Genomic DNA, 21,038 nt, shown 5'->3' on the forward strand with positions numbered 1-21,038 from the left:
TCATGGCCAATGGGAACAGCCAGGAGCCAAACTAGTTAGCAGGCGATCCGTTTCCGCAGTGTTAACAATGAACGGGATATTTATCCGTACACTGCATACTACTCATTTTATACCGCAAAACTATTCCATGTAGGGATATGATCCATACATACCCAGCCAGCCCCCGTTACAGAACTTATGCCTTTCAGAGGATGCTGTATAGCGTCTAGAAGCGTGTGCCATGGACGAGAAGAATGGCCAGATTGCCTGTTTCTCTGATTAAGATCTCTCAACCAGAACTACCGCCAAAGGCCCGATATCAGTTACCTATCTTCTCAAAATAAAATAGAGCATAGAACTAAAATGTCCGATTATGAAGTTATTTGATTTTATAATCATTTCAGGGTCTGAAGATAATATATTATTTCTACTAAATTTTTGAGCTAGGATTTTTTATTATAAAAATAAATATCTACATCGAATACTTAAGCCACTAAACAAAATAGATTCTAGTGCTGACTCTAATATAGATGCGATCATAAACCCTTAGTGCTCAATATTGTAGTGAAAGACGACTTCACTACCATATACCCCAAGATATTACAGTATCCGATTCCTTGTTACGACCAGCACCCACGTAAGAAGTTTCTTTGGTGGGTACGTGATCTCATCACGGAGGATGATCGGAAATCCATCCTCGAAGATATCAAGACCAAGAATGCGTCTTCCACTGAGCAAATTCATAGTAGGGCCTCCACCCGATAAGAGCCTTCAGCATGCGTATTAGCGGCTTGTAGACTTACGCTATCCCAGAGTTAATGTCGGCCGGGTTTCTTCTGGGGTTGAACCTAGCTAGGGTTATAGATGTTGAACCCTCCCCGTTTAGTAAGCATTCTTTTTTACCCTGAGCCTTTCAATGGGAGTTTGTTTATGTTAATCCACCTACGGGGTGTGGCGCTGGGCTGTCTGGTTGCAACATTAACCCCCTCCCAATAGCATTATCCTCTAGATTTTAATTTACACGGGAGAATTTAGAAGCTTGTACGCCTTGGCATCTGTGATCACCCGCGCGAGCGCCCATAGCAAGCCATCCTCACCAACCATCCATTTGGCCTGGAGAATCATCCATGGTAGCTAATCGATGAATGTCCCGCAGAGGCTATTACATTGCAAAGTGGTCATGACAGAGCCTATCACACCTACTATAAGGGGGATGTGTGTACAACCTGTCGGGGAATGAAGTCCAAATGTGATAGGGCAAAGCCTACCTGTGGAACTTGTTCTAAATATAACCGGAAATGGGCCTACGTTATGGCGCGGACGAAAAGTGGTCCAAAGCGAGGATATACAGCGGTCTTAGGTTCTCGATTAGACGCGTCTCAAAATCAGCGAAACAATGCAATTAGCTTATTTATATTAATATTTCTTGTTAAAAAGCACAAGTGGAGGCGTTACTTAGTGCCCAATAGCCTAGTATTACAGGAAATTCCATCCCTTCTTCCACCATCGTTCCAGATGAACGGATAGATAGAGCCTCTCGCCCTAATCGGAGCGATGCTGGTTCTCATCCAGATAGGATGCCAGAAACTGATCCGTCGCCATCATCCACCACCGAGGGGGTATATACGGGTCCCAGCATTGGGCTGGGTATGATCAGTTTAGGGCTAGAGGAACCCCTCCCAGATCAAGAAGCTATTGATGAACTGCATGTAACCCAACTCCTCGTATCTTCATGCGGGATCAGCTAATATCTACAGGTGCCGGGCCTACTTTGAGAATGTTCACAGTTATATGCCGATTATACACCATTATAGATACCTGGCTGCGTTAGATTATACTGGCCATGCTCGGCCCACACTATGCCTCTTATACATAATCTGGTACCATGCAGCCCTTGTCAGCGAAAAGTATAACAATCCACATCCAGTTGAGAAAGAGCCCGCAAGTACACAGAAGCGGATAAAATGAAAGGCTATGGAGGAGGGATCCTCTCCCTAGCACATGCTCAGACACGGCTCCTTACCACCGCGTGCGAGTACAAGATGATGTTCCTCTTTCCGATGCCATGGTTAAGCTGTGGAAAGGCATCTAGGCTCGCAATCATGCTAGGAATGCATCAGTTAGATAACCCAAATCCTCAAGTGGAACATTGCTTCATATCTTCCATAGGTCGGGTGGAAAAGGAGGAAAGACGGAGGGTCTTGTGGATGTCCTCCTGTATTGATAAATTTGCCAACAGGGTTAAGTAAGCTCTCCCGATTGCGTACCCAAAAGCTCAGAAGTGGTGTGTTAAAATGAACAGGTCTTGACAAATCTTCCTGCTAGTGAAAAAGCCTTCATTACAGGCAAGCCAGAGCCATCAACACCTCTTAGTGATATTCTAAGGGACGAGGGATTCGTAGCACTGTCCCCTTTCGCAAACGTTGCCTTTATGCGTGCATCCTCGGCCCGATTACAAACCATCTTTGTCTCCCCCAGTCGCAGGGAGACGGTAGTTATAGTACTGGTCGATATCTTCATTGATTCAAGAATAAAAACGCGTGCTGGCAAGACCTACCCCACCCTTCCACTTGCCGGCGAGATGAAAAGAGAAAGAAAAGAAAAGAGAAAAAGAGGAAATGCCCTCACCCTAACCTGTATAGAGTTAGTTAACTGCCGTGGATATCAGTCAATGGCCAATTGGAACTTACCCTCCTTCATCTTTCATGGACATATCTAGGTATAGGTTAATGATCGAATTTGGTACTGTGAAGTTCAGAATATCAACGAATTACTGTTCAGTGAATACATACAAAGAAAGATGTGGATTTGGGTTCAAAGGTCCGGGTTAGAGCTTTCGACTCCCGACGATCAAGACGCTTGGTGCGCGGAACATCACTCGAGCACGTGGAGGATATATTCTCTCATCTTATAATGGGAGTAACCCAATCCTTCGACGGTCGCGAAGGCACAATGCTTTTCGGAGAACTGACCCCCTCATCTCCGCCATGTGCAATCGGGCCAACCAACGCCAAATAACAAGGAAAACGCCAGAGTCTCTGTTCGAGACTCTAGGTGAGGCTCATGAGATGTTCACCTCTTCAGCTCCCAGATGAAAGGAGATTTTTGTTCTGATGTTCTCGTTTCTCGGAACCCATCATGCTCAAATCTCTTACGGCTGCATGGACGATGATGAGCTGGTGATCATGAAGACTGCATTTTTTAGTTGTAAGAAGGCCACCGCGCCCTTTGAACTGTTTGCCATGCTGAGCCGCCCCTTATCTACATTCGCATCCTAGTCCTTTTCATGCTCCGGTTAACTGTTTCATGTGTGTGGGCAGTACTACCGGATGATCCACTTTTAAAATCCCGAAGGCACTTGGCACGACCGATAGTCTGTTCAGAGCTAAAAATACGTCCTCCTACTCGAGTCAGGGAAGAGTGAAACCCCAATAGGGCAATGCTAATGCTCGGACCATCTTTGACTAAAGTACTGTGGGTACTTTTCCGTCTCTGTTCAGGTTGCATATCAGTGGTCAAAAGAGTCCCTAGGAGCAATAGTGAAACACATAACTTTGAATCAAACTCCTGCCACTTACCCAATGAAGAACTCAACAGAACAGCGATTCTCACTCTGAGACGATCGTTGCTTTTTTTTGATTAGGACAGCGGATCTGACAGACATATTGGTTAGATAGTATTCCTCTAAACGTTCAGTATATCTCCATAGGTTCCCTGAGAAATAATCAATCCACAACTGATAGTGTCCCATAGGGAAGGCGTAGATATCAAGACGGTGATATAGATGATACAGCTAAGAACCATCTGTAGACATATATAAATCCCTGCATAACTTGGTCAAAGAGCAACCACTCATTCTTTTCCGCATTTTCATTCCTTGTTCTCATCATGCGGGCTTTCATTTTGTCTTCAGCCATGGCGGCTACTCTCGCCCAGGCCTACACAGTCACTGTCGCCGATCTTTTCATGTACAAAAACATTGACCCCATTGTGGTTCCTGGTGAATATAAAAGCCATATGCACAGCTTCTTTGGCTCGGACGCAGTCACCATCAATACGAACTCCTCAGCCGAGCTCCAGAAGGGCTGCTCAACTGCCGAAAACCCCAATGATTTCTCCGTCTACTGTGAGTTAGCTCGACCAGTTCAAAAATCAGAAAGGGAAAAAAAAAAAAAAAAAAAAAGACTAATCATCCCTCTCCCTTTCCTAGGGGTTCCAACCCTCTACCACGTCGAAGGGAACACCTACACCCCCATCAAGCCAATGCGCTTCAGCGCCTACTATGTCGACATCGACAAGGCCGAGATCGCCATCCCCCAAAACTACCGCGACCTAGCCGGCAACGCCGCCGCCAAATCCCAAGCCGATGTGGACGATGCCGCCGGCATCTCCTGGTTCTGCGAAGGCGAGGCAACCGACAACAACAAAGACCCGGCAGCCTTTCCCACCAAGACCTGCTCCACTCATATGCAGACCCTCCTGCTCTTCCACGACTGCGTCAACCCCGACACCCTGGAATCGGCCTACTCGAAGAATCCCCGCGTGGCGAAGGGGTATGGCGACAACTGGTGCCCTGCTGGCATGAAACGGGTTCCGAGACTGAGGTTCTCGATCCGTTATGATCTGAGGAAGATCCTGCCCAATGGGTGGAAGGGGACCCCGCCCCTTCAGCTCGCTTGTGGCTCTTCGTACTGCTCGCATGGCGATTTTATTATGGGGTGGTTGCCCGAGGCGGCGGAGAATATGCTGCAGGCGACCTCGAAGCGGGAGTTTAAGAGCGTAGAAGGGCCACTTGGAAAGGGGAATGTTGGCTCTGTTTGTGCAAAGGGGACCGCTAAGGATGCGGATCCGGAGCATGGGACTGGTGATTACTTAGAGAGTTTGAAGATGATGGGCAAGTCGGCCATGGCCAGGAGACATTTGGGCCGTCGTCGTCATCGGGGTTAGTGTTTGGCGGTGCTGTGATGGTCATGCCCAGCAAAAGCCTCTTGACTTTCGTTTTGGAATTTGATCTTTCGGTATTCATCTCTATATCTAATACGTGGTCTCAATGCCATCCAATAGTCTGTGCCTGTATACTAGTCAAATCAAAATCTTTGAATTCAGTCTGCGTTGATTTGTTGATAGCAATCCCAAGAATGAACCACAAACAGGTCTATCACATATGTGTCAGATGTACACTATCTAGAACGAAGCCTTACACATCTCCCAAGCAGTGGAGCGTTATACACCAAATGCAAAGCCCTCGGAACAATCCGCCGCCCATGGATAATCAAAGGAACCACAGCAATCAACCACATGAAGTACACAAGCCCAACAGCAAGAATCAGACGCATCCTCTCTAGTATCGACAACATAAAATTAACCACAACAGGCTCATCCAAAACACCCAATCCTTCCTCAGCTGAGCGCTGCTCCAGTGCCTCAGCCATCTGCCAAGCGACACGGTTATTAATTTTCTCCCACGTTGTACCCTCTGCATACCTCCGCGCAGAAGTAGCTAGTACACAACGCAGCCGATTATCCACAGATACCTCTCGCACCAGCGCAACAAACCTATCGACATTATCAGGAGGAACCAAGTACCCCGTCTCCTGGTGCCGGACAATATCCGACGGCCCTCCTTGGTCTCTCGCAATAACGGGTACGCCACTGGCCATTGCCTCCAGGACGACTAGGCCAAAGGTTTCGGTGATCGAGCAGTGAAGGAATATATCACCTGAGGCGTATGCGCGGGCTAGAGGCTGCCCGGTCAGGAACCCTGTGAAAATTACGTGCCCTCTGACCGAGTCGAAGAGGCGATGGATTCTGTTCTCAACGGCAGGATTGCGATTGCCGCCAACGATCAGTAGTTTGAAGGGAAGCTTTTGCTCTGCAAGCTTTGTTGTTGCATCTGCTAGGAACTCGAACCCTTTCTCTGGAGCGAGGCGGCACACGTATACTAGGATTATTTCGCCGTTTGGGGCGACTTCATTTCGGTAGGCGTTGTCGCGGTGAGAGGGGTTAAATAGTGAGGTGTCCACGCCGCGTCCTAATCTTGCTGTACGTTCCATAGGGGCTCCTGTGCTCTTTAGGTAGTCTAGGACTGCTGAGCAAGGATAGAATATGGTGTGTATAGCCGGACAGCTGAAGAGATATCCTTGCACTGTTGCCAAGAGCCAGACTGCGAATTTGTCCAAAGGGGCTGGAAAAATTATTTCGCTGTAGGCTGATAGATCGGTTTGGAAGTTAAGCAACGCGGTGGGCTGTTTTTGGAACTGACGAATCTGCAGCAGGACCTGAAAGCCCAGAGATGCTGGACTGGCGACGTAGATGATGTCGGGCTGAAAGGTTTGTTTATAGATATTGTCCAAGCGGAAGGGGTACACCACTGTCAAATCTGGGTTGTATGGCAGAGGATATCCAGGTATCCGTAGGTGTGCTACATCTTGTTGTTCCTGGCGGTGCAAGCCTTGATAGCTTGGTGCGATTACCGCCAGATCGACACCGTTGCGCCTGAGATACTCTACCAGGCTCAACGTCGTCCGGCTAACACCATTGACAGGGCCCAAAGACTCCGTAGTCAGGAGGACCCGCCTGCCTCTGAGCATAGTAGGAAATTCATCTTGCTGAGGAGTAGAGGGCGCCATGTTGCCTAGCGAGGACCCAATGAATTAGAGGTGCCGATACCATGATGTATATAATAGCGCTTCTTGCGTTAAAATCGCATAATGGCAGCTGATATGAGAACGCACCCGGCACATGAGGGTAAGGCGACTTGGCGATCTTCTACCGAAAGGATGGTCAAGGCTTTGAGTTAAGTGTACACAAGCTTCGTGTAGGAGGGCTTCGTGCGGGCACGTGGGGAGGATCCGGCATCAACAAGCTCACCAGTGATAACCCGTCTCTTCCTCCCCGTGCGCCAACGCCACAAGCTCTTTGGGGATCCCTACGATCATCTATCCTGCTCAGCAGATTCCTCAATCTTTGACTTTCCTTCATCACGCTCTCATTTTTTGAAGGAAGGGCATGTGGAAGACTAGTTGCCGCCAGAAAACATGCAGCGGTTGATGAGACTATTCTACCCTCGGCCACGGGGTAGCCAGCAAGGGTCAGGCGCAGAACTATGAGATGTATAAACCTTTTAACCCCCTGGTTACTATTCCTCTTTATTCTTCTCGTGCCAATAAGAAGAGAACTGGTACAAGAATGATGAAAATAAAGGAGACGCACACAATGGACATTCCACGTTCTCCACTGGGCACTTCAGAAGGGAGCTTGGGTGAGCACTCAACGCCTCCTACAACTCCAGCTTCGAGTCCATTATTTGGTGCCTCCAAGGTGGAGGAGCTTGTCTCGTTCGGCCTCCCGCATCCCTCACCCACGTACGATCTTGACTTCGAGCCCCCAAAGGTTCAGAACATCCCCAGCATCTCTACGCTACGGAAACCGCTTGTCGAAAACGTCTGCGTGGTGGGCGCAGGGTACGTAGGTATGTTGCCACTATCATGCCACGACAGCTCGTGGATCTTCAGTATACATCTATGTATGACCTGACACCTCATAGGTGGACCAACCGCTGCAGTTCTCGCTCTATATAACCCGTCAATCACCGTTGAAGTCGTAGATCGAGATCCTCGTCGCATTCAGCAATGGAAGTCGCCACATCTCCCCGTCCACGAACCAGGCTTGAACAATGTCGTCCGTGTCACGCGGGACGGAGCAGATATCGCGACCCTAGATTCTCCTATGTCTACCAGCTCCACCTATTTGAGGCGACGTCCCAATCTGCGCTTTACCTGTGACGCAGCCGGCAGCGTCTCTCGCGCCGATATAGTCTTCATGGCAGTAAATACACCAACCAAGACCTTTGGGCTGGGTGCTGGGCGAGCCACCGATATGACAGCCGTCGACGCGGCTGTGCGAGAGATCGCACTGCATGCGAGACCGGGTACGATTATCGTGGAGAAGAGCACGGTGCCGTGTGGTACTGCTCAGCGGATCCGACAAATTGTAGCTGCCCTCTTTTGCGTTTCATTAGTCTTACGATAGACAATTAAAACGGTATGCTAACTTTTGTCTTTAGTTTTCCGCGCTTCGACCAGGGCTGCCCTTTGAGGTTCTCTCCAATCCAGAATTCTTATCTGAAGGCTCAGCTATTGACAATCTCGTCACACCTGATCGTGTCCTCATCGGATCATCAGGAACACCGGCGGGGCAGCGTGCAGCAAGCATGCTCGCTAGTATATACTCCACGTGGATACCTGAATCGTGTATCATCGAAATCAACTCGTGGTCCTCTGAGCTTGCCAAGCTAGTAGCCAACGCCATGCTCGCTCAACGAATTAGCAGTATCAACTCCATCAGTGCTATCTGCGAGAGAACCGGGGCCGAGATCGACCAGGTAGCTAAGGCGGTCGGTATGGACGCGCGGATTGGCTCTCAGTTCTTGAAGGCAGGTCTAGGGTTCGGCGGATCGTGCTTCCGGAAAGATATTGCCAGCCTAACGTATCTGGCGGAATCATTGGGGCTGGAGGACGTCGCCCACTACTGGAACCAGGTGAACGTCATAAATGAATTGCAGCGGAACAGATTTGCCAGAAGGGTGGTTGATAAATTTGAGGGTAATTTGCAGGGTCGGAAGATTGCCCTGCTTGGTTTTGCGTTTAAGAAGAACACGGGAGATACGCGTGAGTCTCTGGCGGTCGATGTTATTCGGCTGCTGATGGAGGAGCGGCCGATGGAGGTTGTGATATATGATCCTTACTGTCAGGAGGAGGATATTGTCCGGGAGTTGGAGGGGCTGAGCCATGTTTTGGATAAGGATAGTGGTACGGTCAAGGTTCTCGCAGATCCCTATTTGGCTTGTTCTCAGGCACACGCAGTTCTGGTGTTGACAGACTGTGACCAGTTCCGGAATGTCTCAGACAAGTCGCGGAGTCGTTCTCTGGTGACACATCAGCCTGTTATCAAATCGGACCAGGGGGTATATGATAGCCTAGCGGAGGTGATCATGGCGCCTATTCAACCAGAAGAGGAGACCTGGACGTTCAATAAGGTGTCCTACCGTCTTGCGCCGCAAGAGGCCTGTGCCGCTGAATGTCCGTCTTGCCGCTCGGGGTCCAGTCGACCTGTTACAATTGAGCCACTGGAGTGGGCGCGCATCGCGTACAATCTAAAAGAGCCCAAATGGGTGCTAGACGGACGGGGATTCTTAGACGTGCGAGAAATGGAAAGATTAGGAATCCAACTAGATACCGTTGGACGACAGCCTGGCAGCGCAGTCTCGACCAGTTCCAACGGCGTTGGTCTCTGATTCAACATTCAGATGATCCCATTAGATTGATACCCTCTTCGTGTTTGTAGTTGACTTGAACTCCATAGAACATTCTCATTACTAATTATGCACGTGCGGCACGATCATTAGCATAAACATCAAGATACAAGACATGACCACTATAAAAATCATACATCAAATTCCCACATCAAACACGACAGACAAAAAAACTACAACGAAGCCTGGAACGTCCCATCAATCTCCTCCACCTTCTTCACAGCCTTCTGGTAGCCCTCCTCCGCCTGAATCATCTCCACATATTTTGACAGGTGGGGATACTTGTCCTTCAGAGGCAATCTTAACGACGCCGCTATAAGCGGAAAGCTCATCATAATATCAGCAGCCGTCAACTGCTGTCCACACAGATACGGCCCACTACCGGGGGCAGACTTCAACCGCTCCTCCAAGAAATCAAAGTTACCAAAGATATTCCTGGTAAGGAAAGCCTCCTCCACCTTCGACGCCACGAATCGAGGAATGGGCTTGATGAAGAACGGAACGGGCGCATCCTTCATGCCTGTATCATACCATTAATCATTGACCGACCCCAAAAACCCCCATTAAAAATGGAATAAAGGCAACTTACGATCCATAACCAACTGAAACACCAGAAACGGCATCAAGGTACCCTCGGCATAATGCATGAAATACCGATAGCGCATCCACTCCTCCGTCTCGCCGCCAACTGCGCCCTCCTTTCCTTCAGCGTACCGCTTGGGGATGAGCTTGTCACCGCCGAAGTGGTCGCACAGGTACTCGGTGATATTGCCCGACTCAGCCAGCACGAGGGGTTTCTCGGAGTGCTCGGTTTCAATGGTGATGACGGGCGACTTGCCCAAAGGGTGGATCTTCTTGAGCTCCGGGGGTGCAAGCATTTCAGAGTTCCGTCTGAAGATCTTCAGGTTGTAGGTTAGGCCTAGCTCTTCGAAGAGCCAGACGATGCGCTGGGAGCGGGATTTCTCCAGCCTGGTGGAGTTTCCTCTTAGTTTTGTTCATGGGAAGTAGATAGGAGTTAAAAGAGAGGCAAACCAGTAAAGGGTGATGTTCGCGCCTTTGTTTGCGTCCGCCATTTTAACGTATGTTCTTGTCCTTTGGTACGAGGGAGCTGGGTTGGAGTTGGTTGATATTGATCAGGGGATGTTGAGTTGGATTAAAATACGATTCACCCCAAGAACGGAATAGCTACTAATCCGACAATACGAGATATCAGCAAGATGACACGAGCAATCGACCAATATCAGGAATGGAGGTCTCTTATACCAAGCAGAGCTAGACTGATCGACGAGGAGAAGATCAAGAGGCGTACATCTGCCTCGGCATCATCGCCTGTGAAACTGCGTCATCGGCAGGAGTGGGTTCTTTTTGATCCCGTTCCAAAGAGACCATTTTCGAAATTGGGCCTTAACACCCACATTATATGTCCAATTCACCCGACCGCTGCATGATTCAGTGCATTAGCAGACTGTCAGGTTGACATGCTATACATGAGTCAAGAAAACAGGCCCGTAACCCTTCGTATTATATACGTTCCTATACACAACGTCCACCCAATCACACCCACCTTCCCCTGACTAATCAAAAAAACATACTCACGTGACACCACGGAGCAACCGCACCTCACCAATCGAAGCTTCGCCAATTCAAGATGAAGATAGAGAGTTAGATGATAACGCACCCCATCCTACACAACCGCGACAATGGCCGGTCCTAGCAAGTGTACGTCTCCTCCCGGTTCCAATCGGTACACCCGAACTAACGGATATCCATTCCAGCCCTGATCCTTGATCCGGCCCTCCAGAAATACTACGGTACATATCTTCCCTCTCTTTCTCCCATCCGACCAACCCAACCTTGACATGATATACACGGACGGGATATAGTCGACCAAGCGCTCTCAATACGCTCTCCCATATGATATTGCGAGCACGAAAGCATTGAAAAAGGCCACGACTAGAACTGACATATTCGAATAGAGGTCAACGCAAACCGCTACAAGTACTTCCGCTGGACTCCGCGCCATGCCTGGTTCTCTTTCCTCTACATGGCTGTAATCCCTGCATCTCTGGGGTACATTGCCTACAAGACTGATGTGGGTTTGAGTCTAACTTGATGAGTGAGCTCGGTGTGTGGAATGCGGTTTGACTGACGGGTTTCCTTACAACAGGGCAAGTACCATTTCCGTGGGAAGAGGAGGGAAGATACGATCTCGGAGTGGTGATTTATTCTTTCTTTTTAATGCGCCGATTGGTTTGAGTCTGGAGATTGGGCGTGAAGACGATGAGTTTTGTTGAAAGTGGCATGACTCGTCGTTAGATGTGTATTTATTACGGAATATACCGCTTAGTGTTCTTTTTTTTTCGTTTGGTTTTTGATTATGGGTCGGATTGTAGTTATACGTACGGTTTCTATATTGGGCTTTTGGTCCTTGGAGTGCTGCTGAAATACGTTGTGTAGTCTTCCGTATCCGGGTCTATATATATATATATATTCCGGGGGCGCGAGGAGATATATCTTCAGCCTACAACATCAGATACACTACGCACGCAGAACCAAATAGCATCAACCCAATGATCAGACAACAGCCATATTTTTCAGAACCGGGTATCCCTCAGGATCACAACTCCAGAAAACTAATACAAACCGAGATCATTAAACGCAAATCATGGATAAGACCGAAAGACATATAAATCAATAAGGACCCCATCCTCTCCTCCCACGCCCCCCTTCTTCTGGCAGCCTCTCTCCCCTTCGCCAATCACCTACGGGAATTCCACGGTCGCCTCCGCCGCCACCTCTGCCTCCCCGACCAGGCCGGCCTGCGAACCCATTATCGCGAAACGCCCTCATGCCGCCACCAATGGTCGATCCGATAGGTCCCCTCCCAGTCGTGAGTGGCGGAGCCACCGACCCGTCCTCTAGAGGTGGCAGAATCGCGCAGTCGACATAGTCTCCGATCACGAACCGCATGTCTTGTAATGTCTTGTCCGCATCGTGGCCCTGTAGTCGTAGAGCGCCGGCCCGGGGCCCCGCAGCGGCGCCGTTCTCCTCGTCGTTCTCCTCGCGGTAGGGGCTATCTTTCGGGCCGATCACCACACTGCCAATATCCTTGCTGAGGTACCGGCCTCGCGCGTCGGGTCCCATCGACGCGGCGGTCTTTGTGTCGGGGTAGATGAGCCGGAAGCATAGTCTCGTCCCTATGGGTGGGTCGGGTAGTAGCGATGGTAGCGCGGAGGTAAGGAGCTGTGAGAGCTCGCGCAGCGTGCAGGACTGCCAGGTGTAGATCTGGAGGTGGGCAGGGAGTGGCGGCGGGGGAGGGGAGCGCGCCCGGATGGCATTGGGGCCGCTAACGGGGCCACCGTATGACGCAGGTGATGGTGGAACGGCAAAGTCTGATAAGTGGTGGAAGTTGTTCACCCGGTAGAAGAGCTTCAGATGGAAGGGTGTCGTGGATTGACGGTTGATCTGGGGTTTCGGCGCATCTCGAGCGGCGGCCATGATGCCGTCTTTGTTTAGTTTGGGGGGATGGGTGCGATTGATCGTTAAGTGACGTTTCAAATGTCACGTAGATATAGTTATCTTGCGTATGCGTTTACTTGGACACGATCTCAATGGTGTATAACAATGGAATGAAATTAGGGATTGAAATGTTTGGGTGGAAAAGTGTTGCGGTGGAAATTGGAGGGAGCTTTAATTTGGTCACGAGTTGGAGAGTGAGCTTAAGCTCTGGACTTTCCGCCGCGACCAACTTTTGCCGCTTCCCCCCCGTCCACTAGCCCCTTCATTCTGACTCAAGGTCTCGGTCACCTTCTACTTTTATTTACCTTTTTTTCCCAACCTGGATTGAAGCTATAGTTCCTGTCATTTGTCGATTTCGGCAGCCGGCAATATGGATTTCGCAGCGTTAATGTCCAAAGAAATTACCAAAGCCAAAGGTGGATCCTCGTCAGAGCAAAAAGATACACCCAAGGTCCCGGAGAAGAAATATATCCGCCGTGGTGAGGCCGAAGCCGCCCGAATCGCCGCCTATAATGAAGAGCAGGAGCGAGCGCAACGCGACCGAGAAGAGCGCATGAAGCAGAAGCGCAAACTGGAAGAGGAGGAGGCTGTACGGCGACAAGAGCGAGAAGAGAAAAGGCGACGGCTAGCGGAAGAGTCCCGGAAGAAGAGAGAGGAGGAGGAAGCAGCGAAGGAGCGAGAACGACGGAAACGACTGGGTTTACCTGAGGTGCCCCCTCCTGGTGAAAAGGGTGAAGACAAGGTGAAGGAGGACGAAGAAGAAATTCCGGATCAGGAACTAGTTGAGAAGCTGCGTGAGATGGGCGAACCGGCATGTTTGTTTGGAGAGACACATCGCGGCCGTTTACGGCGCTATCGTCGACTTGTGCAGCGTTCACTCACCCCCCAGCAACAGTTGTCTGATGGGCCTATTCCCACAACGCTAGAGCTGGTCCCCGAGAAGGACATGAAGATTTCCACGGCTCTCCCGAAGGATACGGAAGGCCGCAAATATTTGTTCCGCCAGCTGGCTTCGTATTTTAACATGGTACTCGGGGAGTGGGAGCTTGCGTTGGCGAAGCGAGATATATCCGTCAAGCAAAGTCTCCAGGGACGACAAGCCTACAATGCGATGGTCCAGTCAAGGGAGAATATGAAGCCACTATTCCGCAAGTTCGAGAAGGTGGACGTTGATGATCGCGTGCTGGAGCACGTTGTCGAAATCGTCCACAACGCCCAGCTGCGGAGATATGTGGATGCAAACGATGCCTATCTACGATTGAGCATTGGAAAGGCGTACGTGCTAAACCTTTTATCCTGTTCTTCGTACTTTGAGATAACTAACTGCGTGCAGAGCATGGCCCATTGGTGTGACCATGGTTGGTATCCACGAGCGATCAGCCCGAGAAAAACTGCACCAGAGCGACCAACAGGCCCATATCCTGAGTGATGAGATCACTCGCAAGTATCTACAAAGCATTAAACGATGCTTGAGCTTTGCGCAGACCCGGTGGCCTCCAGACGACCAACTGCAGATTATGGGCTAGGTGTATGACTATACTCTGAGAGGCCACCCGACTTGTTAAAGTGTACAATAATGATGACGATTTTATACCCTGTTGCTCGTGTATATTGCATAGATTTAGCGACCATCTGTGGTCCTTGAGCCCCGTAACAAACTGCCAAGGCAACGATATACATAGAGTACAAGACTATTGCGTTGCAAAAAAGCCTTCTAGGATCTATATGATATGTATGTATAGTAAAGAGGATCAAACACGTTGTATCGTTACCAAATAGCAGTCAATGCGTTCCATACGCTTCCAAGAATACCAGATTTCTCAGGGATGGGGTACTGCGAACCGCAGCTGTCGATCTTGTTGAGCTGAGGCCTATAGTTTCCATTTCCGTAAATGTCGTGGCCGTCGATGCCCTGCATCACGCCGGGAGAAGAGCCTTGCGGTCGGGAAGGGATGATCGCCTTACTTCTGGTTTGCTCTTCCCCAGTATATGTACGTATGAGATTGCCCGCTGTTTGAACACAGCCACCATGTGCAAAACGAATTAGGGTGTCACCGGTTAAACTGCCAATGATGAAGACGTTGTTCGCAATTTCCATGCTATCAAATGCTTTGTGTCGCAGGGTCTGCCCAGAGACCAATGGATTTATTTCGCTTCTGTTATTGGGCCCCAGGACCTCAGAAAGGAGGTTTTGGTCGAGGTAGCCGAGGGAGCCTCGACGGCCAGTCGCATATACCATACCGCGTACCGGTCGCGAAAATGTGGTTCCATCGGTTTGGCGGAAGGTAACCGTTGCCCATTCCTTGTGCATATCCACCGCGATAATTTCTGTATTGGGAAACCCTTCGTAAACCTCATCCCACGGTCGGCTTTCCAAAAACGGGCCTGATATTGTCCGCTTCACTTTGGAAGGACCTCTTGTTGTGGCTGGACCCGCAGCAACGGCAGCTCGTTTCATCAAACGGTAAACGCCCGCATATTCGGGATATGCTTGCTGATGGCAGCCCCGCAAGGGAGAAGGTCGCTCTTCGGGATCCCATTTGAATATATGAATGATCTTTTGATCTTTTGGTGCCGAGATAATTACATCGGCAGCTGAAAACCCCGATCCGATAATAAGAAGTGGGATGTCCGGGACGGGTTGAAGTGAGCGGAGAGGCTGTAGCAATGGGCGAGGCTGTATCACTTCGGAAAAGATACCGCTGGCTAAGACTAAGTTCTTACAATGGATGTTGTGGGAGCGAATGAAGAAGCCATTCTCTGTTCTGGAGATGCCGGTCAGAACCTCACTGGTTCTAAAAGCATCCGCGATTCCAACAGCTTCCGGATACGCTTGGAAATAATCCGCCGTTTCCTGCCTACTGGGGCGGGTGAAGGCAGCAAGGTCTTTGCCGGTGAGTCTCCGGTAATGTTCCGCAAAGGAATAGCCGGGAAGAGATAGCATGGATGCATAGCTCAAGGTCTGGATGTCCCAGCTCGCAGGGACGAGATTTTCAGTCCACTGCCCACCAGGCTGTGGCGCATTCCCGAAAACCACATGAGGAACCGCTTTTTCAGGTACGTATCGCCATTCGATATTTGTAATGCTGCCCAGCTCTTCCACATCGATACTAGGGCGGAAGAGGGTGTCAAATAATACATTGACCGGCAGAGCTTGGGTGGAGTAACTGAGCCGAGAAGCGGCGAAATGCTCCGTCAGAGCATCAACATCCACATCCAGCAGCGCCGGGTTATCTTTGAGTTTAGCATGGAGAAGGGGATCGGGATGTGGGGGATTCGGGGAATAATATGGGACATGACCATGCAGGATGAAGGACAGGATCATGGCCGAGGGCCCGTTCCCTACGGAGGTTACCGGTCAATCGCAACGCCCATTGGCAGAGAATAACTTTGGAGGGGGGGAATATGGCGACATACCGATGATAATGGTGTCAGTGTCCATTGAAGGCAATCTGTGAGCCTCCGGCCACCCGGTCGGCACGGTGCATTCTCGACAGGACATGCGATTAAGGTAGCACCTTTCAATCGGTGGGTCTAGATGATGATGATGACGGGACCACTACCTTCCTCTGAAGGATATGCAGCCGGCAGGCCATCGAACGAAGGTACATTTGAGATGGCAGAAATTACTACAGGGAGAGGGCGAGAGAGGCGCACACCAAGTAGAGCCGTTCGCTGACAAAACTCAGAACCAGCTTAGCAATCATGCTGTCCGAATAGCGGCGTGGGGTGAACTATGGAAATTAAGCTTGGTTCGAGTCGCCTAGACCGGCGGCACCTTTCCATACTCCGGGCTTCATTTGTAAACTTTGAAGACTTCTTCGATTCGGAGAGATCTCTTTTCCCCCAACTAGGGTCAAGACAGAAATCATTTGCAGCTAGGGGCGTAAAGGGCCCATTATCCATGGAACCATGATCGATGAATGAAATCATCGGAGTGAATGTCCTGGAACATAATACGCAATTCTATGCTTATCCTCTGATCATGAGTCGGAGAGTATCCGGCGCGGGGTAGCCCGACTAGGAAATCTAGGGCTCAGGGTATTTCCGCTCGACAGCCCTGTGCCCTACCTGCCTGATCTGGTCAAGGCTGACGCGTTGGACGGAAGAGTAGGTAAGCTGGTTTGAATAGCAGGACAGTCTAGATAGAAGGAAAGAAAGGGAAAGGACGAAGGGAATTGGAGGCAATTTGCGCTGCCATGATTCTCTCATCCCGTCTTTCGTTACGCCCGTTTTGATCCCAGGAGTTGGCTCTGGCCTCCGCCCCGACTGCGACGATGTACCATCTGGCCAGGTCGTTGTATATGTACGCTACTAGCAAAGAGGGTAAGATAACGCAAGATAGCCGCAAGGCTATGCGCAAAGCTGCTGACAGGCTCCTCTAGAGTACTCCGTCATCCTTCTTGGGCTAGATAATGCTGGCAAAACTACGCTCCTTTCGCAAATCAAGGCTCTCTACCAACCTCGTGCCGAGGGCGCTCCTGCTCCGAACCCCGGCAAAACCGTGCCTACAGTCGGCCAAAATGTCGCCACGATCAACCTTCCGGATATGTACCTGAAGATTTGGGATGTGGGGGGTCAACTAACCATGAGGAACCTATGGCAAAGTTACTATTCGAGTTGTCATGCGATTGTTTTCGTTGTCGATAGTACCGATGTTGGCCAAGATCCAGATATCACCCGACTTCCTTCGAATCGGCGATCCAGTTCAGGATCCGGCCCTTCGGGGGGCAGCTCCGATACGTTCACTGAACAGGCGGTCGGCATCGATGCGCCCGATAGTGACTTTGGTCGGCTCAACGAGTGTCGCGAAGTGTTGGAATCGGTCTTGAAGCACGCGGATGTGGCGGGTGTCCCCATTCTGGTCCTGGCAAACAAACAAGATCGAGAAGATTCGGTAGAAGTTGTGCGCATCAAGGAGGGGTTCGTGCGCAAGGTCTTTGAGGGAGAAACCGGAAATGCCCTGCGCGACAGTCGCGTCTTACCGATCAGTGCGCTTCTGGGCACAGGAGTCCAGGAAGCTGTGGAGTGGGTTCAGACTCGAGTCAAATGGAACAAGGAGGGACGGCCTCCGGTCATGAGGTGATTTGTTATGGGGGGGCCTCTACGTAAAAGCGGAGCTGAAGTTGCCCTCTGTGCCTGGCTGGGTAGGTGAAACAGCCAGGAACAAGCACTCCTAGAACTTCGATTTGTGCTCCCTTGCTGCTATTCTACCAGCTAGGGCTTTTTCTTTAATGGCGCAGGAAGGAACTGTTTGTACGCAAAGATACCTTAGTTTAATCATTTTTCTTCAATTTTTTTTTCTAGATATTCGCGGGATATATCCAATCCAATTTCCATAGTCGATCTGCTAATGTGCAATTGATGAGGATATAGACATCGTATCCATTTTCTCTCATCTCCACACGGTGACACAAACAACAGTATACCTCAACGTCATAATATGATAATGTGCCAGGAATGAAGATGGTGACGCCCAAGACTCTTGGATCGACCAAAGATAGCTAATATATATTGTGGTGGATTCGTTATGAGGTCAACCTTGACGTCATAGGGTTGCTGCCAACTTTGTATCCAAACGGGGGGTTTATAAAGATCTTGTAGCAGCTTTAGAAGGCTTCTAGATTAATCAATTACTACAAAAGTATTTGTTCTTCACGAATTGAATCAAACCAATCTCTCCATTCTATCACCCACACCTCTTACTCAAAACCTTCATTATGAGCACTCTCCAAAACGTCCACCCCGACAACAACCCTAAGCAGGGTTTCCGCCCGTCTGCGGGCAGTTCGGAGCCTCTCACAGACAAGGGCGTATGTACATCTGGAGTTTGATGTATGCGGAAGGGCATCTGCTAACTTTTTGGGATAGCACCAGCCCGGCCTTAAGGTCTCTCCGAAAGATTACGCCCCTGAATTCCACGCCGAGACATACCCTCCCGGCACTGCTCCCGCTAGCAACTCGTACACTCCCAACGCCCAGAACGAACCAGGCAGCCAAGCCAAGAACCCTAATGTTGAGCGCTCCCACGGAAAAGAATCGGTCAAGACAACAGCCGAGCAGACGTTGATGGGAGCGACCTCCCAGGATGTACACACCGGGTTGGGCCACCCCGGTTCCGGCCAGACCAGCACGGAGCTCCGCCATGACGGCCAAGCGCACCGCAAGAACCCTGGCCAGGGTCTCTAAAGGATCGGAGCCAGCAAGGAGTTTGATAAAAAATATTTGCTACAATGCCTTAATGTACCATAACTTATGATGAGCATGGGTATCACGGTGTTTTGTCAGTTTGAGCGAATCGAAAACATATTCGTAACCGAATAGATGTGCAAAGCTGGTAAACGCATTGTTGGTTTGAGTCAGGAGGCCGATTCAATACGATCTGCACCGTTTCTGGTCGTGTCGGCGAGCTCTTTCTGTTTCAGCTTCTTTGGCCAACTGCGAGCAATATCAATATTCGCGCGGGGAAACCACATCTCCAAAAAGACGTAGATCAAGACATCGATGACCACGCAAAGGCAAAACAGTTTGCCTGCCCACACTCCACAACCGTAGTAGCGCTTCAATCGGTCGATGAGAGCAAAGCTGCGTACTCTATCACCGCTCGCCTCCCAACCTTGACCGGGATAATATCCGTAAAACTCCTCAGGACTTATATCCCCCTGAATCCCTTCGTATACACGTTCTGTGCGCTGGGCCACATCGGTCCAGGAGTACATCATCTTCACCTGATCGTGAAATCGATCAGTACGTACCTTGTTGGAGCGTAACGCGGCAATGGCTTTGCTAGTGGCCATGACAAGATCGTCCTCTTCAGGTTTGGCAAAAGTGGTCATATGCTGGGGAAGAACCTCTGGGATGCCACCGACCCGTGTACACACCACATAGAGGCCACAGCTGGCGGCTTCGACTAGAACAGTCCCAAAGGCTTCCGTTAGACTGGGGTGTAAGTATATATGGCCTCGGACCATAACATCTCGAACTTCTTCATGACGAACTGGACCGAGCATTTCTACTTTGTCTTGAAGCACATTGCGTTCTAGCATCTGCTCCAAATCAATGGCCTTGGGCCCTGAGCCAGCGATAATGAACCGCACATTCGGATGGGAGGAAAGAATTCTCGGGATCGTGGCGATCAAAAGATCAGTTCCCTTATTATAGAACAAGCGCGAAATTACGACGATAGTGATAATGTCATTCGGTCCCATTGCCCGTGGCGGCCCCCCTTGCTCTAAAGGTCGAAAGTTTTCCGCGACCACCGCATTTGGGATTACGGAAACCATTAGCGGGTCCAAGGACGCTCGAAGAACCGTGTTCTCTTTGCTATGTTGTCAAGTCAGCGATGGATTCTCCAAGCTTTGTAAAGGTGCCATTGGTATCGACCGAAATGGCCGCAACATGAGTCGTCCACCTTGGCCCTCCCAACCAATTGTTCTTACCATGTATGGCTGACACAGATGACATGGTCTACATCACTTAACGTAAACTTCAGCAATTTATTCGTAAGAATTGATCCTGCATCGGCAAATCCAAACAGTGAATGATCGGTGAAGACCGTCCGCAAACCCATAGTTCGGGCATGCAGGATGGCTTCATGGCAGAAACTACTCAAGCTTGCGTGTCCGTGCACGATCTGAATCTGTTCGCGAATGACGATGTTGCGGAATATAGGGAAGAAGGAGAAAACAGTTGGCATTGTCGATTCACGGTATATGACAAGGAAAGGTACATGGTAGACTTTCAGGCCATTTGTAAGGTATCGAACACCCGTACGGCCCTTGTACGCATGGGTAATGATGATTACTTTATGGCCACGGTCGATGAGCTTCTGAGGATCGATGAGCTTTGATTCCTGGAGTGCTGATAGGATATCTTACGGTCGATAATTGGTATATGTGGCTTTCAATACCCCCTGGTTGTGGGAAGAAGAAGTCACTGACCATCCTGGGTGGATTGTTAGATATCTAAGGTCATCTGGCGCGTGAACGATGCGATGGAACTCACGCAATGTTGTAAGGCATATTGGGTAGATTTCTGCTCTAGAGAGGCCCAGACAGTTTCAACAGATCATGCTTTGCCAGACTATCCATGTCCGGACTATGTAAGTCTAACAATAGTCTGAGGTTGGTCTCTAGGGGTATCACTTTACTCTATCGCAAGTTAATTGATGACGATCGACCAATGGATTACTCCGAATGGTCCAGACCCTGGCGGCCCAGATGGCGGT

At 49.9% G+C, this 21,038-nt stretch overlaps 11 protein-coding genes across 11 annotated transcripts; 6 read left to right on the plus strand and 5 right to left on the minus strand.

Moving 5' to 3' along the window:
• Positions 1 to 3,867: 3,867 nt before the first annotated feature.
• Positions 3,868 to 4,926, plus strand: BDW43DRAFT_301065 (DUF1996 domain-containing protein; the record flags this gene model as incomplete). The annotated part of the gene is made up of 2 exons (XM_032044991.1): positions 3,868 to 4,105; positions 4,190 to 4,926. 2 exons carry the CDS (start codon positions 3,868 to 3,870, stop codon positions 4,924 to 4,926), a joined length of 975 nt encoding a protein of 324 aa, XP_031899321.1.
• A 233-nt stretch (positions 4,927 to 5,159) lies between these two features.
• BDW43DRAFT_320141 (glycosyltransferase family 4 protein) lies at positions 5,160 to 6,608 on the minus strand (the record flags this gene model as incomplete). The annotated part of the gene is made up of 1 exon (XM_032049038.1): positions 5,160 to 6,608. One exon carries the CDS (start codon positions 6,606 to 6,608, stop codon positions 5,160 to 5,162), a length of 1,449 nt encoding a protein of 482 aa, XP_031899322.1.
• A 586-nt stretch (positions 6,609 to 7,194) lies between these two features.
• On the plus strand, positions 7,195 to 9,274 carry ugd1 (UDP-glucose dehydrogenase; the record flags this gene model as incomplete). The annotated part of the gene is made up of 3 exons (XM_032044992.1): positions 7,195 to 7,450; positions 7,526 to 7,971; positions 8,045 to 9,274. 3 exons carry the CDS (start codon positions 7,195 to 7,197, stop codon positions 9,272 to 9,274), a joined length of 1,932 nt encoding a protein of 643 aa, XP_031899323.1.
• A 55-nt stretch (positions 9,275 to 9,329) lies between these two features.
• BDW43DRAFT_279501 (glutathione S-transferase) lies at positions 9,330 to 10,570 on the minus strand. Its single transcript, XM_032042317.1, has 3 exons — positions 10,325 to 10,570; positions 9,882 to 10,261; positions 9,330 to 9,812 (listed from the first exon to the last, which is right to left on the minus strand). The coding sequence occupies exons 1-3, from the start codon at positions 10,363 to 10,365 to the stop codon at positions 9,466 to 9,468; spliced, it is 768 nt and encodes a 255-aa protein (XP_031899324.1). The 5' UTR covers positions 10,366 to 10,570; the 3' UTR covers positions 9,330 to 9,465.
• Positions 10,571 to 10,992: 422 nt separating this feature from the next.
• On the plus strand, positions 10,993 to 11,513 carry BDW43DRAFT_312161 (uncharacterized protein; the record flags this gene model as incomplete). Its single annotated transcript, XM_032047318.1, has 4 exons — positions 10,993 to 11,011; positions 11,068 to 11,103; positions 11,269 to 11,384; positions 11,460 to 11,513. 4 exons carry the CDS (start codon positions 10,993 to 10,995, stop codon positions 11,511 to 11,513), a joined length of 225 nt encoding a protein of 74 aa, XP_031899325.1.
• On the minus strand, positions 11,427 to 12,986 carry BDW43DRAFT_109948 (SAP18 family protein). The gene has a single exon (XM_032037899.1). It carries the CDS (start codon positions 12,788 to 12,790, stop codon positions 11,984 to 11,986), a length of 807 nt encoding a protein of 268 aa, XP_031899326.1. The 5' UTR covers positions 12,791 to 12,986; the 3' UTR covers positions 11,427 to 11,983.
• On the plus strand, positions 12,987 to 14,458 carry BDW43DRAFT_109939 (mRNA splicing protein PRP18). Its single transcript, XM_032037898.1, has 2 exons — positions 12,987 to 14,086; positions 14,145 to 14,458. The coding sequence occupies exons 1-2, from the start codon at positions 13,182 to 13,184 to the stop codon at positions 14,335 to 14,337; spliced, it is 1,098 nt and encodes a 365-aa protein (XP_031899327.1). The 5' UTR covers positions 12,987 to 13,181; the 3' UTR covers positions 14,338 to 14,458.
• A 121-nt stretch (positions 14,459 to 14,579) lies between these two features.
• On the minus strand, positions 14,580 to 16,253 carry BDW43DRAFT_312164 (uncharacterized protein; the record flags this gene model as incomplete). Its single annotated transcript, XM_032047319.1, has 2 exons — positions 14,580 to 16,153; positions 16,229 to 16,253. 2 exons carry the CDS (start codon positions 16,251 to 16,253, stop codon positions 14,580 to 14,582), a joined length of 1,599 nt encoding a protein of 532 aa, XP_031899328.1.
• Positions 16,254 to 16,961: 708 nt separating this feature from the next.
• On the plus strand, positions 16,962 to 18,190 carry BDW43DRAFT_279522 (ADP-ribosylation factor family protein). The gene is made up of 2 exons (XM_032042318.1): positions 16,962 to 17,137; positions 17,197 to 18,190. The coding sequence occupies exons 1-2, from the start codon at positions 17,089 to 17,091 to the stop codon at positions 17,895 to 17,897; spliced, it is 750 nt and encodes a 249-aa protein (XP_031899329.1). The 5' UTR covers positions 16,962 to 17,088; the 3' UTR covers positions 17,898 to 18,190.
• Positions 18,191 to 18,457: 267 nt separating this feature from the next.
• Positions 18,458 to 19,085, plus strand: BDW43DRAFT_109998 (uncharacterized protein). The gene is made up of 2 exons (XM_032037900.1): positions 18,458 to 18,624; positions 18,683 to 19,085. The coding sequence occupies exons 1-2, from the start codon at positions 18,532 to 18,534 to the stop codon at positions 18,998 to 19,000; spliced, it is 411 nt and encodes a 136-aa protein (XP_031899331.1). The 5' UTR covers positions 18,458 to 18,531; the 3' UTR covers positions 19,001 to 19,085.
• On the minus strand, positions 18,458 to 20,949 carry BDW43DRAFT_279525 (phosphatidylinositol N-acetylglucosaminyltransferase subunit A/GPI3). Its single transcript, XM_032042319.1, has 5 exons — positions 20,816 to 20,949; positions 20,689 to 20,755; positions 20,251 to 20,639; positions 18,683 to 20,134; positions 18,458 to 18,624 (listed from the first exon to the last, which is right to left on the minus strand). The coding sequence occupies exons 1-4, from the start codon at positions 20,830 to 20,832 to the stop codon at positions 19,171 to 19,173; spliced, it is 1,437 nt and encodes a 478-aa protein (XP_031899330.1). The 5' UTR covers positions 20,833 to 20,949; the 3' UTR covers positions 18,458 to 18,624; positions 18,683 to 19,170.
• Positions 20,950 to 21,038: the final 89 nt, after the last annotated feature.

The sequence above is a fragment of the Aspergillus alliaceus genome (genome assembly GCF_009176365.1).
Source record: "Aspergillus alliaceus strain CBS 536.65 unplaced genomic scaffold BDW43scaffold_28, whole genome shotgun sequence".
Lineage (NCBI taxonomy): Eukaryota > Fungi > Ascomycota > Eurotiomycetes > Eurotiales > Aspergillaceae > Aspergillus > Aspergillus alliaceus.